Genomic DNA, 19,466 nt, shown 5'->3' with positions numbered 1-19,466 from the left:
AACTAGTATAGTACTAACTAGTAAAATTACAACAATGAAGAGAATTTAATTATAATTTCTCATCACAGTCGTAATTCAACTTGTATTGTTGTTCAGCCGGAAAAAAATTCCGTTGATTTCTTCAAAACGACGAAGTAGTATAATGACTATGCAGAATATTATGCCATCAAGTATTAAGTCATAATTAAAATAAGTACTGCATTTGTGGATGAAAACAATGTTAAATTGAAGAAGTATCGCATATTTTAAGTAAATAAAACCAATTTTACTTCCAATGTAAAATGAAGGCTACTGCAAAAATTCTACGGTAAACAAAAAACGAGTCTTGCATTGAGTTGCCAATTTAGAATTGAAAATTTTCAACAATAACATTCCATTAATTCTAAAATCAACTTTGCATTCAAAACAGACGCCATTGATGTTTTTCTGCACTTGCGAGGGATTTCCAGACTTACAAGAGCTCGAGAGCAATTGCAAATTTTGCGAGGGAATCGGGACAGAAGACAATCGCAATGTTACACTTGAATTCAAATTGGGGATATAGCGATCGCAGCGGTGCATTGCGATCGGCCGTGTTTCACTTGAATCCCTGTGTAAGACTAATTTTGAAAATTTACCAGGGGCGAGCCCTAGGATCTCTTCTTTTCTTAACATTACCACAGATAGTCTAAAACTGCGTTTTTAGAACTACAGTTTTGAAAACGAAGGAAAGCCCTCCTTAACACAACGGTAGACTATTTACAATTACGCTTTTAAAGTTTCAATATTGAAAAATTACCGGGAAGGGGCCACCAAACCTTTTATTCTCCTAACATCATCAGAGATCGCGTAAAACTGTGGTTTTAAAATTACAATTTCGAAAAATTTCCGGGGAGAAACTCCCCGGACCCCTATCTAATTGACAATAAATTTCCGTTTAACAGTTCTTTTTATATACATCTAGTAATGACTCCAGCCCAAGCCAGAAAGTTGTCCCTGTAATTATTCATACGTTTGAAAAAAAAAAAAAAAAAAGGTGTAGCAAAATTCAGGGGTACCCAAAACTTGTTTACTCAAGGTCCACGTTTTAAAATTAGGGGAGGCAAGGCGGGTCAACAATCCAACAACATTTCAGTTCAAATGGTATCTGTTAGCGCTACCTCCCCCCCCCCGTGAATATGACTGGAAATTACACACTTTAAAAACTAGCGAGAAAAAAAATTTTTTGGGGGGGGGGGGGATTTGCGCCATTGAGCTTGGGGGGGATGGGCACCCCTGTGGACGCCGGGAACTTTGGGTGCAGAAGACGGTTGGGTTGAAAAAGGAACTGGAACGTCAAGTACGGTAGTACGGTCAAGTGAAAACAATTAGCAATCGTGATTGCTCAAAAAAAACAAAAAAAAAACGTTAAAATACAGTATACTACAATGATTATGCGCACCAGTTGTGTAAAGTGTTTGAATGTAAAAAAATAAATAAAATAAATAAAAAAAATTAAAAAAAACTTAATCAAGAGATTCAGGAGATATGATATTTTGAATTAAAATAAAATAATAATAAATTAATAAAACTGGAAAAGAGATTGCAAAGTACACCACATCAGTCTAAAATGTTAAAAGTTTTTTTTTTTTTTCGCATCAAACAGCTTTGTATTCCAAATGGATAAAAATACTAGGCTGTACAAAACAACCAAAGGAGTCCGGTGGTTTTGGAGAAGAATACTGAGGGTGGGTTTTGCACATTAACCATAAAAAGAATAAATAACAGAGGATAGCCAAGAAGGGGTTCCTCGAACCCTGCTCTTTCATTTCATGTCCCCAAAGGTAAGTGTGTTTTTGAAACTTTGATTTTGGAAACATTCCGAGGGAAAGTTTCCAAACTCCACAATTGCGTATTTAGGACAATTTCGAAAAACTCCCAGGGAGAGCATACCCCAGTAACCCTTAGAAGCGCCTCCTGTCCATTATTAAAGATCATCTGAACATTCGAAACGGGCATCACTTCCAAACAATTTTTGGAGGAGGGCCTTTGAACCCCCTCTTCTCATAATATTAATTGGAGATCATCTACAACTGTGTTTCTAGAACTTCAGGTTCGAAAAATTATCGAGCGCCCAAGCCTCTCCTCTCACGAACAGTACCAAAGATAGTCTGAAAGTGCACTTTTAAAACTGCAATTTCGGCGAATTTCCGGGAAGAGACTCTCAGAAAACTTCTCCATTTAATTTCGAGATCCTTTAAGAATTCAATTTCGAAAATTTCCAGAAGAGGCTTAAAAAACTCCTCCATCTCTTCTCTCCCTTGCACCACCAAAGATCGGCTGAAACTGCGTTTTTAGAACTACCATTTCGAAAATTTTCCGAAGAAGATCCCTTACCCATCCCTCCTATCATAATAGAAGATAATCTACACGTGTATTTGTAAAGTTTCAACTTCGAAAAATTACCGGGCGAGGGTCCTCGAAATCGCCCCTCCCCCGACACTATAAAGATTGCGTAAAACGGCGTTTATAAAACTACAATTTCGGAAATTTTCCTGGGGAGAAACCGAACTCCCTATAACTGAGAGAATATTACACTTACGATTAGGTTTATATTGCTAACACTTCAAACTTATAATGACCTTTTCTTAAACCAGAAGCTAAATTTTTTCTCGCTTTCTCTCTCTCTCTCTCTCTCTGTGTGTGTTAAAATAAGCTAAAAATTAAACGACCGCCAAACTCACACACTACCCAAATTTTTGACCTTGCGATGGCCCTGCATTTGTTTTATTTCTTTTTTCTCCTTCCATTTTTAAAAAACCCTTAAACTTGCAAGATTGTGAACAGGGGGGGGGGGGGTTACCCCTGAGCTATGGGCCAGTTTTGTGTAATCGCCCGGGCCATTTTAACGGTCCAGTCCGGCCCTGTGGGCACCCGAGAAAGAACGTAGGAGGGTTTTCGAACGCCAGAAAAGGACTGAATTTAAACACCAGAAATAAATTAAAACTGGTTTCTTAGGACATCATCAATTTCGGAAAATTTACGATGGCGAAATCCCGAATCCCCTATTCTTGAAATACACCCCTATTCTCGGTCTTGGAAGATTGGGCGCCGAGAACAATGGGCGCGTAGCACATTGTGCCTAATGTTCCCGGCGCCCAAAATGCTCGGCGCTGAAAGTTCCCGGCGCCTAATCTTCCCATTTCGTATATATATATATTATATATATATATATATATATATATATATATATATATATATATATATATATATATATATATATATATATATATATATATATATATATATATATATATATTATCGGATCTTTTGGATTTGCGCTTTCGGGCCAAGCCAACACTTATTTGAACTTGCCAAGCACCCTCAGAAGTTTTCCGACTTGCTCAAGCGATCCCATACATTCCTTTCACTATTTTATAACTGAGATCGAGGTAAAAAATATATTATTATTATTATTATTTGAAAGTGATTAGGAAATGTTAGGCAACAAAACTGTTTGCTGACAGTTGCTATCACTTAAATAAAGTTAAAAAAATAAGCAAACTAGGAGACGGCGGTGGCGTAGGTATAGTGCAGCTCTGGTTAATTGAGCTGTGACCTTGACTATGTTTACCTATTTTGAGGAGTTTAGTGAAAAATAGACGCGTTATTGGTTTGGATTTTAGTTGGAATATTTTTGAAAAACTACTAAGAAAGTTTCCAACTCAACTTAAGGGACGACTCTACCCCTCCCTATTTACCGACAAGCATTTTCCTACTAGCAGTAGCATGTGATCAAATTAATAAGTATAGTCACTTTTTTTAAAAATGCAAGGAGAGTCAGTGAAAATTAAAGAAATAAAAAACACTGGAGTCGGAGTCGGAATGTTTTCGAACGGCACGTTTGACTCCGACTCCTTTACCCTAAAATCAGTCCGACTCCGACTCCACAGCCCTGCTTGTAACTGGTTGCGCTTTTCGAGCGCAGTTCTTGTCGCTACTCTAAAAATTATATTTTCACACAAGGACTCTAATAATTTAAGCGAAAATCTCGAATATTCATTTCGGGGAAACTTATGAGCGCGGTCTCTCCTCATTATCGTTTTCAAAAAGAATATATATATATATATATGTTTATATATATTTGATTTTATACGTACACAAGAAGTTGACCTTGCAACAAATAACATTTGGCTCATCGCTCATCGTAAAGTAAGGAAAATCAATCACACTGGAGTATATTTTTAATTCTTTTCCATTTATACTAAATAGTATAAATGACGTTTTAGTGATAACGTTTTCATTAATTTATACATAAGCGAGGACACATACAGGCGCATTATTCTAGTGGACTTCAGCAGCAGTTCCGCTTCCTGTCTTAAAAAGTAATGAAATGGAGACTTTTATCCTCTTCTATTTTTCAAAAAGGGTGAAAATGCTTTACTTCTGTTCCGTAAACCCCATACAAACATTTTTATTCGCATAAGTTTCCATGGCTAACGAATGAACTAATTGAAACCTAAGGGGCGGGCCAACACAGTGACGTTATTAATTACTCCATATATAGCAAGGTAACGCACGCCTACGGAACACCTACATGATTTTCATTTTTAACTTTAGTTGTTCCTTTTCCATCGCCAACGCTTTTTGAGACTCTTGAACGGAAACTAACTATTGGAGTAAGCAATATCAAGCAAGGTGTTTCCTGTTTCAGCTTGCGGTCAGCCTCTGCCATATCTGCTGTCACTGTTAACGGTAACGTACGTTCTGCGTGCGCGATGGAAAAATCAACTGAAACTTCGTGCAATTTTCTGGACTTCAATAAAATGTCGAAAGTGAAAAAAGTTCTAGATGATGCGAAGGAGCAAAACAATCCTGAAATTGATCTGGTGGACAAGGGAATCACCTCATTTGAAGAAATGCCTAGTCTCCGTAAGTGTTACGGTTTTGTTTTTGTTGTGATGATACTGTTAATGCTATTGCCTAATTTGGAGATTCTATTTTGGAAACCGGTTGGTTAAAAAATGGTTGAGATACAGGGTGTGGTAAAGCATCTCACAAGCTATTTATTGTGCTGTGTTTTTTTATTAATTAAACAGCAGAAAAAATACGAATATTTTAAATAAGTAATTCGTGTATTTTTCACGAAAGCATAAAATTATTTTAAATGTTCTAATAAGGATAAAATTCATCTTCGAGAACTTTGTCATTTGCGCTTCTTAGATTTACTTTGATCAGTTTTGTAGTGGATTGAGAAAAAAGAAAAAGTTTGGAATTGATTGAAAGTTGAGAACAATTTTGGTGTCCGAAAGTGGCTCAATATTGATGTCCTCCTTAAGAAATCAAACCCGTAACATGAGAGGTGAAACAGTAGGACATAACAGGGGATGTGAGGTCTCAAAGACTGCCCTACTTTCAATTTTTTTTTTAAATTTGGTAATTGAGATACACTCCTGATCCCCCTTAGATCTCCTCTAAGAAGTCCCCTTAGCTGTTTTTTGAACTTTTACTACTAGCAAAAAAAATTTTTTTTAAAGTTTTTGCTGAAACAGGGTAACGGCACCAGTAACAGACATGCTTAAGATATCGCTCTCAGGTTAACTCAATTTTTTGAGCCTTTTATTAGACCTTTTAAAACTATTTCCCCTCATGCAACTATATCTTGCCTAACGTTTGGCTGCTTCTGGATCCCCTGAATTTGTTAATTCTATCTTTATTTGCTCAACTTTGAAAAAAGGTCCTACCCCCAGAAGCACACACTGAAAAATCTAATGATATCCAGTAACAGATAGGATGAAGAAAGGATGAGTAATGGACAAAATTCCCCTTTTCTCTTCAAAATGTGCAACAAATAATTAAAGACCTAAAGTCTTATTAAATTCAAACTAGTCGACCCGTGCGGAACTCCACACTGTGCTTTGAATCGTTTTATAAGGCATTTCGCTCTTTAAAAATTTCAAAGGAAAAACATTATGAAGAAGAACAGAAAAAAGTAAGTGCAGAAGAGAAGCCATGTAATTTAAAGACATCAGCAACAAAACCTCGATAAATAAAACGTTGTGATCATTGCTCACCTTTTGGTTGTACGTATTTTCAATGCAAACATAAATATCATTAAAGTTGTGGCTGAGTAGTGACTCGTGAAAAAGCAATAATTGTGCATGTGAAAAAACAGGTTGTGGCAAATACAGTCCTGCCCATGTGAGCATCTGACGGGAAAAAAAGGAACATTAAAGAGATATTTATTGGCACGGATTCGAACTGGTGCCATTCTGCACGACACTCCAACAAACCTAGCAACTGCGCCTTCTTCTTCGAATGCTATTCATTGAAGGAATGCATAGTAAAAAGCCAGCAAAAAAGCTTTCTGTCGGAAAAAAATAAGATCATGCGTTTATGTTTTGTCATTAGTCAGCATGATACGAAGATCTCACGTAGCGATTGAAACAAACATTCTAGAGAAGTAATAAATTCGCAAGAAGTATTCGCACGAATAAAAAAAATAAAGGTTTACTGGGTGAAACTCGTAGTTTTCATTTGGCGTGGTATTTTTTCATTTGTACAAAAGGTCGAACACTGCTATTAGAAACATCTACATTTCAGCATTCAATGAAAATGTTTTTCTGCAGAAAAAGGATTTCCTTGAGGTAAATCTAATATTTTTTTTATGCTTACATTATGCTGAGTGGTCTGGATGCAGTTAAAGCTTGAAAAAAAAAGATAATCCTTCGATTAACAGTCAACTTATCCGAATGATAACTGTAGCCTACATAAAGGAATCGAAACACCAAGTAGCATTCCCACTGCATTAATTTTATTACGTGTGTATGTTATGAGTACATATAATACGTAATATTAATGTAAATTTGATATTATGTCGGATAGCCCAAGCTTGCTCGAAGTTCAGATAGTTTATATCCGAACGCTCTACCAAAAAAAAATTATCAATTTAACCGAACAACTAAGTTCAGTGCTTTTAAGCTTTATTAAAATATAAACACACACACACACACGCACAGGCTATTATTATTATTATTATTATTATTATTATTATTTTTGCCAAAAGCGACGTAAAAAATTGGAAAATTGTATTAGAACTTTGCTTTAAAAAAAAAAAAAAATCTGCATAAGAACTTCAAGCTGCATCAAGGTTTTGAAACAGCAAGAGGCGTTTCCGAAAACTCTGTTTTTCGACCGTAAGTCTATTTTTCGTCATTAGCCAGCCTGACAACTTTTAAAATGAGAGGGGAATAATATATAAGATAAGATATTAAAGAGAAATGTTTTTATTTTTGAAAATATTTACAATTTGTTACCGCAGGCTGCTTGAACCGTTATGACTAAGATGGCAGCACGTGTTCATCATTTAACAGCACGGTTAAAATACAAAATAAATTTAACTATGCTCTTTTTTAAGCGTAGCTTTTCGAATGTAGTAAAAATGCGATAAGCTATTTTTTTTTCATTTTGCAAAAAGAAGAAAAAATATATATTTTATCCTTCAAATTGATGTAGTAATTTTTCTATTTGTACAAAGAGTCAAAAACTCATTCGAAGAATATATATTTCAAAATACGATTTATTATTTTTTTCTAAACAAAACAAAAAAATTCTATTGTAGTCTGAAATCTTAAACCTGATACTTATATTTTCGCTTACATTATGCTTTAATTTTCTTACCAGAGCCAAAGCTTTTTTGAAAAAAAAAAAAAAAAACTTACAATTCAGAAGTAATTTAGCACAATGTTACATGAAGTTTTCATAATAGCAAGAAGCGTTTCCTTCTCATTTATTCCATTCCCTTATATTTGTTATTCACTTAATTAAGCGTTCATGTAATGCGCGATAGTTCTCTAACTTTTTGATGCAGATTTTCCGGACGTGGGCCCGAACACTCATTCTCCTGGTTACCAGGAGAATGCTCTGCCGATCAAGCTATTCAGCTGTGTCGATCATAGTGCAAGTTAAAGTTATAAGTTTAACCGAAAACCTCATTCTGTTTCTTTAAAACGGGTTTTTTGGTAGAGAAAAACAATTTTTAGACCATGGGTCTATTTTTCGTCAGTAGCCAGCACGATAAGCTTTAAAATAAGGTGTAAATCAGAGAAATCGATCAAGAATTGAGGAAAATCTGCCGTAGAAACCAAAAACAGGCTACAGAAATTATATATAAGGATAAATATATGAAACACCAGCTGACCTCCTGGTGGCTGTTCATATATAAGCTTCCACCACTACATTGTGAATATCCAGAGTAGGGCTGAGTGATGTAGGATTTTCTACATTGTGATGCATCGCCAACCTTACATTGCGATGTGTATAAAAATTATGTATCATACCAGGTACGAATTAACAAATTTCAGCACCAAAAAGAAATTCATTATATTATAAAGCAGTTTTAAAGGCACAAGTTAATGAAAAATATGGAAGACATGTTTTGAGATTACAATGATCCTGTTTTTTCAATGCAAAAAGGTATAAGTAAATGGATGGAAAGCTATGCATTCCATTCAAAAGCTCACATATCCTTGCATTAAAAAAAGGTTCCATGTAATTAAGCAAGAGAGAGGTGTCGCACCGGGTGATACTCAAAGAGGATTTCATAGTGTAAAAAATATAAATATTTTAACTCTCAGAATTTCTACCAATAATATTTTAAATTATATTTAATCTAACAAATTTTACAAAAATAAAGTGCCCAATATTGCCGGGAGAGGGGGAGGTTACATACATCATCTAGGACAGAAGTTCCCAACCGGTGGTTCGCGAACCCCCAGGGGTTCGCGAGGTGCAGGAAGGGGGTTCGCGAAAATTTCGGTGCAATGGCGGATTTTTCCTAGTTTGGTAAAAAATATTCAATTTACACACATAGTTACTAAATTTTTTTTTTAATTTGAAAACGTGCCAGACTCTTGTATTAAGCTCAAAAAAAAAATCTTTCAGCAGTTTTATAATCTTGGTTAAAAAGAAATTTTCTCATTTTTTTTTTCGATAGACAACAAAAAGAGATATCCTTCCTTCTTTATTGCGAGGCACCATGCAGAAACGTTGTATTAAGCTGTGGCGTGGATCACGATGACCTTAAAAAGGCGCCATCGCGTGGAGTCAATCAAACAATATACATAATATACATATGTCGAAAAAAATAAAGAATTCTCTAACAATGCATCATAGGAGTATTATTTCTAATCTGGTTGAAATATAACTCGGGAATTTCCGTCGAATTCAGTCATCGAATAGCAAACATGACAGCAAAAGGCTCCAAACTTAAAATTTATTACTGGATTTTACCCATCTGTTCGTTTTCAAAAATGTATAACATCAGCATGCTCATAGTTCTGGAGAAATAGTTGTTAACAGACGTATTTAGAGATACTTTAGAGATGCTTGAAAACAAGTGATTTTGTTTGCAATTGGTTTTGCTACGTGAACTTGCTACCGTAAAAACCGGCGTATCAGCCGCGGCTCATGCGTGAAAAAAGGTTATTTTATCTTTACTGCGGCCCATACAAAGGGGCGGCCCTTACGCTAATTCTTTTTCCTACACTTCCAGACGTAAATATCAAATTCTGAGAATATATAAAAGGCTGGGAAATAGAGGGTAACGGTGAAAATAATCTTATCTTTTAGGACAAAAATCATCTATGGGGGGTCGGCAAAAGCAGATGCGATACTTCTAAGTAACAAAAGTAATTTCTTATCTTTGCTGACATCCCTGCCCAGGGACGACCTGTAGCTGTCAGCTATCTGCTGAAACAGTGGAAGAAGGAGGGGAAACACCTGCTCGGACATCTATCTATGGCAAACAAAGGGAGAGTTCCTTGAATAAGCCAATACAGCTGAAGGTTACTTCGGACTTCAAAAACTAAATGCTGGGAGAGTGAAGGGGGGGGGGGTGGAGAGGGAGAGTTTCTTTCAGGAGTGGTAAAAAGCAATGGAAGACAAAAAATCAGCTGAATGGATTGACGTCGAGGAAAAGAACGCCTTCGTGCTTTACGGGAGAGAAAAGGGGTCGGGAGGGTGGGGTGTAGAATCTGAAGCTGTGTCCTGTCACTGAGGTTCTGGGAAGGGAAACAAACTTTCAGCCTTGGGGCACGAAGAATTGAAGAGAGAGACGCCCTCGCTCCGTCACTCCCCTCTCTCCCTCCCCGTCAATTTAGCAGCTGACCTGTTCACTTCGCTTTCTCGCAGAGCTAACTTCAACATCGTATCTAGCGCTCCTGTAATTTTGTTGCTCCAAATTCGTCCATTTGAAGTATGGCTCCTATTAAACGGCTGAAAAGTTATACTGCTGAATTTAAACTTCGTGCCGTGGAAAAAGCTGAGCAGATCGGGAATAGAGCGGCTGCTCGTGAATTCGACGTAGACGAGAAATGTATACGACGATGGAAAAAAGATAAAGCAACTTTGTCTGCAATGCCGCGTAAGAAACGCGCGAACAGGACTGGAGTTGTCCGTTATCCTAAGTTGGAGGAAAATCTAACTGTTTGGATTAAAGAAAGACGAAACGCGGGTGTTTCGTTATCCACTGTAAAAATCAGACTCCAAGCCAAAAAAATGGCATCGCAAATGAATCTTAATGATTTTGCTGGCAGCCAATCTTGGTGTTGCAGATTTATGCGGCGCAATGGACTTTCCGTCCGGACGAAAACGACAATGGGGCAAGCGTTGCCCTCCGACTGGCAGATAAAGAAGGCAGAGTTTCTTAAATTTGTGAAAAAAACAATTGCCGAAAAAAAATTTGATTTGTCGCAAATCGTCAACATGGACGAAGTGCCTCTTACTTTTGACTGTCCTCCCAACAAAACAGTTAATGTTACGGGAGAAAAAACTGTAAATATAGTAACAACTGGAAATGAAAAATGTTCATTCACGTGTGTGTTGTCATGTGCGGCCGATGGAGAAAAATTAAAACCGCTTATCGTTTTTAAGCGGAAAACCTTGCCTAAAGAGGACTTCCCTAAAGACGTCGTCATCCGCGCCAATGAAAAAGGCTGGATGTGCCAGGAAATTATGCTGGATTGGTTGAATGAAGTCTGGAGGAAGAGGAAGGGTTCCTTTTTTAAGCCAGACGGACTTCTTGTTCTCGACTCCATGCGCGCACATCTGTTAGATGTAGTCAAGAGTGCCTGTAAAAAAGTGTCTGCAACTATGGCTGTCATTCCAGGTGGACTAACAAAAAAGCTGCAACCCCTGGATTTGACAGTCAATAAATGCTTCAAAAGTGAAGTTCGAAAACGTTGGGAAGAGTGGATGACGGATGGTTTGCATTCCTACACGAAAACTGGGAAAATGAGAAAAGCAAGCTACGCCGAAGTCGCTAAATGGGTAAGCGACTCATGGAAGAGCGTTAAACAAAGCGTTATTGTGAACGCGTTCAAAGCCGCCGAAATCTCGGATAATGGCCGATTTGACGAATCTGCGGACAGTGATTCCGACATTGACAACAACAATGAACAATTAGATGAAACGATTTTAAATTTGTTTCATTCTTCTAGTGATGATTCTGACTTTGATGGTTTCGATTGAAATTTCAAATGTTACTTTTCGATACTCTCTTTTTTAAATTATTTATTCCTTTTAATGCTTTATTATTATTTTTAAATGCTTAATTTTGTTGTAAACATGTATTTTTGTTCGTTATTTTCACTGGAATAAATGTAATTTACATTGCAAGTTCCTTTGTTGAAGAATCTCGATGCGGCCCATACGCGACGTGCGGCCCTTCTGCGATATTTTTTTCCAAACGCGAACATTATTTCAGATGCGGCTCTTACGCGGGTGCGGCCGATACGCCGGTTTTTACGGTACTCTGTTTGTGAAGTTATAATCGTGTTGGTAATTTCTATGATTTAATAACTTTCTGCTGTTATGGATCGATGGTTGAAAACTGGTAGTTTGGTTGAGCGACAAATGGACAAGCAGTCGATCGATCAACCCTCAACATCAGCAGTAACTTTCGAATCAACACAGGATATTGAAATAGATAGCTAAATGATCTGCCGCCTACCCCGACTAAACAGAAAAGTGAACTAGGGGAGAAAAGAGGAAAAAAGCGAAAATATGACAGTGACTATTTACAAATGGGCTTTTATTTTACTGGAGAAGAGTCTGAACCTAGACCGCTTTGTCTTCTCTGCAACGAAGTTCTAGAGAACAGCAGTTTGAAACCGTCACTTCTGAGAAGACACCTCGAAACAAAGCATCTGACACACAAGGACAAACCTATCGAATATTTTAAAAGAAAATTGGAATATAATAAAAAGTGTAGTGTCTCTACGTTCCTGTTAGAATCCAACGAAGATAGTATACCTCAAAACTCAAATTTTGAATTGGTAGCCAATGGCTACCAGATCCTCACAAAATGGTAGCCAAATCTCAAAAAATGATAGCCAAACTTTATTTTAATTTAAATTATTTAATTTATTTTATTCCGTTTATTTAGTATGTGTGTATATGTCATTGGCGTAGCAAAGAACGTTTCTTATAAAATAATAATTAAAGATAAATAAGTAAATAAAAAATAAATAAAATAAAAAGTGAGCTAAAAAGAAAAAAGGAAAAGAGGGTTGAGGAAAAATTTTGTTGGAATTGAACTTGGGGGGGAACGGGCACCCCTGCCCAGATATTATTTAACACATCTTTTGCAAACTATAATCTACATTAATTTATCTTTAAGCAAAACACATCACAATAAAAAAATAAATAAATAAAAAAGATTGTTATTATTATTAATTTTTTTCAGCTTTCAAAACTTCTAGAAACATCACAGCTTTCAACCAAAAGACGAGTTAGTTCCTTGATAAAGAAAACAATAAAATACCAAAAACTTGAACAGAATGTAAAACCTAAACCATTTGCGATTCTACAAAATATTTTTTTGTTTTTACAAATGCATGCAGAATTTTATAAAAATGAATAAATAAAAGAAAGGTAAACAATATAAAACAAAACAGAAAAAAAAACAAAAAATGAAATAAAAGATCCAGCAGAAGAAAAAAAGGGTTTCAGCCGTATTCTTTCCACCTTCTCTAGACGCAAGGGTGCCATTTTTTTTATTATTGTGTTTTATAAATACGATTGTACTTCTCTTTATTTATTTTGGAACACACTTTTTCCTCTTCAACTGGTGAAAATGGACAATCTACAACGCGGCGCCATTTTGAAAACGCGGGACGCCATTTTGAAAATTTACCGCGAAACTTAAAAACAACTTTTTTAAGGGCAAATAAAGTAAATAAATGGATATGTCCTCTCCTCCAGTAGGTTTTATATTTTAAAAAGAAAAAAAAAAGGAAAAACAAACAACATGATTAAAACAAAAAATCAAAAATCTTGCAGAAAATTTTTTTTTAAGCGATATCGTTTTTACCTTGTCTTGGTGCATTTTGACTCAAAGGCGCCATTTTTGTTTATTCATATGTAAACCAAATGTACAAGATTATTTCTTTACAATTCTTTTTATTTTGGAACCCCCCCCCCCTTCATCCCCGGCGATCCGATAGCCGAACTTTTAGTGGACAAAAGAATTTGGGGAAAGGTCATAAGTCAAGACTATAGGTCAGGGAAGGTTGCATTGGCGAATGGTAGCCACATTGGCGACTGAAGTGAATATAATGGTCACCAAAATTTGAAAATTGGTCGCATTTGGCGACTGGCGACCGCGAGTTTTGAGCTTTAGAAGATAGTAAAATGACCCTTGAAGCTTCATATCTAGTCAGTTATAGAATTGCAAGATCTGGACAGCCACATACAATTGCAGAAAATTTAATTGGACCGTGTGCTAAAGATATTGCTAAGTGTATGCTGGAAGAAAAGTCAGCAAACAAATTGACCTGGTTCCGCTATCAAACAACACAGTGTCACGCAGAATTACTGATTTGGCAAGTAATGTGAAGAAAGAACTTGTGAATAGAATAAAAGAGAATAATTTTGCGATCCAGCTTGATGAGTCGACTGTTGTAGCAAACGCTGCAATATTACTTGTCTATGTTAGGTATATTTTTAACGATACAATTAAAGAAGATGTACTATTTGCAAAACCTTTGAAAACCAACATAACTGGAGAAGCTATTTTCGAACTGGTCAACAGTTACTTTGAAGAAAATGGAATAGATTGGTCTTTGTGTGTGGGTGTGTGCACGGATGGTGCAAAATCAATGACAGGAAAATTTGTTGGCTTTGTGGTGCGAGTAAAGAAGATCAACGAGAAAATTGAATGGACTCATTGCTGCATTCATAGACAAGCATTAGCATGTAAGCGTATTCCCGCAGAATTATCCGCTACTTTGAATGATGCGGTAAAAATTGTAAATTTCATAAAATCACGTGCCACAAACTGCCGTCTATTTCACACGCTTTGTGAGGAATTGGGAAGCCTTCATGTTACTTTACTTCTTCACAGAGAAGTTAGATGGCTTTCCCGTGGTAAAATTTTGACACGCTTATTTGAATTGAAGTCAGAAGTCCAAGCATTTTTTGTTGATCATCCATTTCACTTGTCCACTTGCATATTCGATCCTCTTTGGATGCAAAGGCTTGCATATTTAGCTGACATCTTTTCAAAATTAAATGAATTAAATCTATCCTTGCAAGGTGCAGTTGTTAATATTTTCGTTGTATATGATAAAATTGAAGCTATGGTAAAAAAATTTAATTTCTGGATCCAATGCCTGGAAATGGGTGAGTTTTCTTGTTTCACTTCTCTTAGTAGTTTTTTTTATCAGAAAACTCAATGAAACTTGATGAAAGCGTTAAAAGAAATGTATGTGAACATCTGCAACATCTTGAACTAACTTTTGTCGAGTATTTTCCTAATAGGCGTAACGTCCCTCTCTCAAACAACTGGATACGCAATCCTTTTGAAGGAAATCCATGCTTAGAGAACACCCTGACATTACATGAAAAGGAAATGCTCATCGAGTTATCCTGTGATAATTCATTGAAAACTACCTTTAAAGAGCTCTCGTTAATTGACTTCTGGCTCAGTGTAAGAAATGACTATACCGTTTTGTCCAAAAAAGCAATTCGAATTTTATTACCATTTTGTACAACATATCTGTGCGAGAAAGGATTTTCCTCCTATATTTATCTCAAAGATAAATACCGAAGCAGATTGAATGCAGAGCCTGATTTAAGACTCAAACTGTCAGACATTGAACCAAACTTTCAGTTTCTTTGTTCCGTCAAACAGCCACAAATATCGCATTAAGGATTTTTTCCCCAATTTAAAGTATGCTTAAAAAAAAAAGTTGGTTTATAAAACTTCTTGTTTATAATTTTTCTTGTAGATGTAGTTTTAACTTTTTATTAATGTTTGCACTTAATGATATTTTACAATTATATTTTTGTTTATTGCAATCAAATGCTGCAAAAAATGTAAAGCAAACATGCTGTTTTTTTATTGTTTCTTACATGTTACTAATTTCAACATCAGGGGGTTCGCAAACTTTTTTGCCTGTTCCAAGGGGTTCGCAAAGAGAAAAAGTTTGGGAACCGCTGATCTAGGACAAATTTTGCATAAAATGGATTCGCAGTTTATATTTGTCTTCCAAACTCATGTTACGTCACAAAAGTAGAACTGAGTTCTTTCTGAAAATTATATAAATTTCATATTTACATGAAACAATTCTGAAAGTTTTTTTTTTTTTGGAGGAGGGATCGGTGACACTACGAGTTACCGACTCGTGTGACATCTGTGCTTGGACCTCCACTTTTCGTAACACCAAAATACATGTTGCATTTTTTGTTGCTATTTTGCTCTTTAAATTTTGCTTTGTTTCTGGCAAATGACTAAATAATAAACTTACTAGTTCATCAACATATCTTTCGTCTATAACTAAGAATGCATGTGCAATTCTTACGTTTTGGGAGAAATACAAATACAAAAGTGACAACCAGCAACAGGCTCTGGGCCCAGCTAGGCTGGTCCTAGTCAATTTACAATCCCCAGTGAAGATCAGTGGCGGATACACCCGGCGGGCAACCAGGCATTTGCCCGGTGGGCCGGTCATGTTTCGGGCCGATCAGTTGCCCTGTCTGCCAACAGTAAAATGTAAATACGGCTACGTAAATTCTCTAGCTTCAATCCCTCTTTACGCATGGGTTCAAGCCCGCGGATGGAGGGTGAAAGGCCGTCGCTAAGGGGCCGTGGGGGGGGCTACACCCGCCCAGTTTTTTAGAAATGGGGCCGCCAATTTTATTTTAGTAATGCAATAAAAAACAGAAAAACAAGAGCAGTATTTATGAATGGCAATTCACAATTGCTATGAATTGCAGTTCATAACAATTACGATAAAAGTGACAAAAAGTATTTTTAACAGAAAATGCAATCGTAAAACACAATTTAGAGCATCCAAAATTCTGTATTATAAAGATTATTTAAGTAAAGACCTCCTAAATGTGCGTTTCTAACATTTTTTTTTTGCGAAAAATGAAATATTCAGTTTCTCTCACTCAATATCCCTCGAAGGGTTCAAACCCACGGTTGAAGATACTTCAGTTTAAAAATGATTACATAAAAAATGTGATTCTCAGGGACCGCCGACACACCGACCTTTTCTACCATTTATCTTTCCTATTTTTTTAAAATGAAAAATATCATCCTGAAAATCAGAGTTATGTATATAGAAAAGTACACAGGCCCCAGAAATATGGTTTAACTAGGAGAAAAATTAAAGTATAGAGAGAGAGATTGAAAATATTGAAATTAATAGTCACACTAGTATGTTTTAAATGTTTGAATGTAAAAATCATGTATGAATCGAAAATTAAAACAAAACTTTATCAAGAAGTGAAAAAGGAATGATATTTAAAATAAAATAGTGAAAAAAAAAAAACACCTAAGATCCTTAGGGTTATTTAAGGTCACCAAAACACCAGATCAGTTCAAGAAAAGTTTTTTTTACCTGGGGCCGCAGATAGCTTGCACTTCAAGAAAATAAAAATACTAGGCTGTAATTAGAAAATTTTATTATGGAAAATCTTAATTCTAAATGTAAATGGTTCTGAAGGAGAACCCTGTTACAGGGTTTTCCTTTTTTTTTATCAATTAAATGAATAAAAGAAGATTGGGACGTAGCCAAAAGGGGGGAAGAGAGGGGTCCAAAAGAGCTAATGTCTTCCTTTTTAATCACCAAAGCTTGCCTAAAGTGCGTATTTAAAACTTAGGAATTTAGGGAATTCCTGAGTAAAACTCCCGAACCTCATTCCTTAGTTTAACGTCATTAAAGATGGATTAAAACAGCGTCAATGGGATTTCAGCTTCGAAAAAATTCGTGGAGAGTATTTTCGCCACAATCGACCTAGGAACGTTCCCACCCCATCAATAAAGAGCATCAGAAATCAGTGTCGAAAAAATTTCGGAGGCCCCTTAAGCATCTCCTTCCCATAATATCATCGAAGATCGTCTAAAATTTACCTTTTTCAGGCTTCAATCACAAAAAGAAAAAGGAGGAAAACCCCCGAATCCCCACTTTTCCCATAACATCATGACAGAAGATTTTTTGACCTATTCCCAAAAATTAAATTAAAACCTCAAATTTAAATTTAAACACCATACACCAAGCAATTTTTGTAACTGGCCATTGTCCTTTCCCTATTGAACTACTTCGGTTCTCACTTTCAGATTCTGTATCATGTAAAAGTACATGTCATGGTGTCGTGGACTCACAGCTACCCCAGACCTTTATATCTTTCATTGTCCACTAACCTCATCTTTCAGCATTAAATATTAACCCTCTAATTTCTCTTTCCGAAGTTTCGATTGTTTACCGGGTAAAAGCCCTCGATCTTCTCTTCTTAGTAACACTATGAAAAAACGTTTATAACTCCGTTTTCGAATGTACAGCATCGAAAAATTTCAAAGTAAGTCCCCCCCCCCCTCTCTCCCCTTTCATCATCATCAGTAAAGCACGTCAGAAATCTCGTTTTTATTAATGCTTCAATTTCGAAAAAATTCCAAGTAGAGCCTCGCCATAACGCCTCTTCTTAAAATCATCGAAGGTCGGTAAAAGTTTCGTTTTTGGAACTTAACTTTTGAATAACAGTCGATGTCCTAGATTTTATCAAAAAAAAAAAAAAATGCTTACAATTGCCTTTAAGATTTTAATTTCAAAAAAATTCTTGGTGGATGTTGCACAAATCTCTCCTTTCCCTAGCATCACCTAAAATCTTTTAAAACTGCATTTTCAGAGCTAATATTTTGAAATTTTCAAGGACCTCAGCTTCCTAACATAATTGAAGTTAATATATAAATGCAAGTTCGGAGTTTCACTTCAAAAAAATGCCGGAAGAGGACCCTCAAACTTCCACTCTCCGTAACATCACCAGAGATCATCTAAAATTGCGTTTTCAGGACTACAATTTGAAAAAAATTTCGGGGGAGAGACCCCAGGACCTCATATTTCTGACTTAATGTTAAACTTGCAATTGGGTTTCTAATGCTAATATTTAATAACTCCCACATACAAGAAAATCAATCTATTCCCTATCTCTCTCTGTATTGATACATGTGTTTGAAAAAATTAAGAGGTTGCATACACCCCTCGCCTCCCTAATAACCTCCCTATTCTAACTGAAGTAATGTTAGAAGATATCATTACGGAAATAATCAATACAGCACCAGGCACTTAAAAATACTGAAATAAATTATTACAATCACCTTTTTTTTTTTTTTTACAAACAAAAGTTTAGCTTATCTTGTATCAATTATTCACCATTAAAACACAGAAAAGAATCCCATTTGTTAAATTTTGTTTAAAAGAAAGTATTCTTTTTTTTTTGAATAATTTCCTCATATTTAAGTGATATCGTCTCCCAATCATTTTTGTAAAAATTAGTATCTATAGAAGCTATGGGGCCGCGACATCTATTTATGCCAGGGCCGATTTCTTTAACCAATCCGCCACTGGTGAAGATCAATGGCCCTCTTAAAACTATCTACTCCCTTGCTCATTACCACCTCTTCTGGTAAACTGTTCCAAGGTTCCACTACTCTGCTAAAATAATTTTTCCTAATATCCATGTTAGCCTGAGATTTAAATAGCTTAAAATAATGACCTCTTGTCCTGTTTTCAGTGCTAAACTTTAGCCCCATAACATCTTTTATTTTAATAAATTTAAACAACTGAATCATGTCCCCTTGGTCTCTTCTTTACTCAAGACTGTACACTTTCAGCATTCTAAGCCTGGAATTGTAGTCTAAATGAGAAAGTCCATTTATTAGCCTTGTAGCCCGCCTTTGAACTCTTTCCAATACATTAATATCTTTCTTTAAGATGAGGAGACCAAAATTGAACAGCATACTCCAAATGAGGTCTTACCAAACTCTGTATAAGTGCAGAAGAACTCCTTTAGATTTGTTTGATAAACCCAAGCATCTTACTGGCTTTGTTACTAGCTATGCTGTACTGTGTTGATTAAACTTTAAATCCTGACTTATTAAGACGCCCAGATCAGTAACTTTTTCTCCCTGACTAATGACTGAACCTTGCAAATAATAACTTGTA

General features: G+C 36.0%; 1 protein-coding gene across 1 annotated transcript in view; it reads left to right on the top strand.

The window, feature by feature from the left end:
* Window positions 1-4,717: 4,717 nt before the first annotated feature.
* The window catches only part of LOC129219210 (ras suppressor protein 1-like), a 122,140-nt gene continuing 107,391 nt past the window's right edge, over window positions 4,718-19,466 (top strand). Inside the window, 1 exon segment of the mRNA XM_054853535.1 lies at window positions 4,718-4,890. Within this exon segment, the coding sequence (XP_054709510.1) occupies window positions 4,737-4,890 (154 nt within the window). The 5' untranslated portion in view covers window positions 4,718-4,736.

Source organism: Uloborus diversus, chromosome 3 (assembly GCF_026930045.1).
Source record: "Uloborus diversus isolate 005 chromosome 3, Udiv.v.3.1, whole genome shotgun sequence".
Lineage (NCBI taxonomy): Eukaryota > Metazoa > Arthropoda > Arachnida > Araneae > Uloboridae > Uloborus > Uloborus diversus.
Note: the sequence above shows the minus strand (reverse complement) of the source record. Positions and strands in the feature narration are given on the sequence as shown.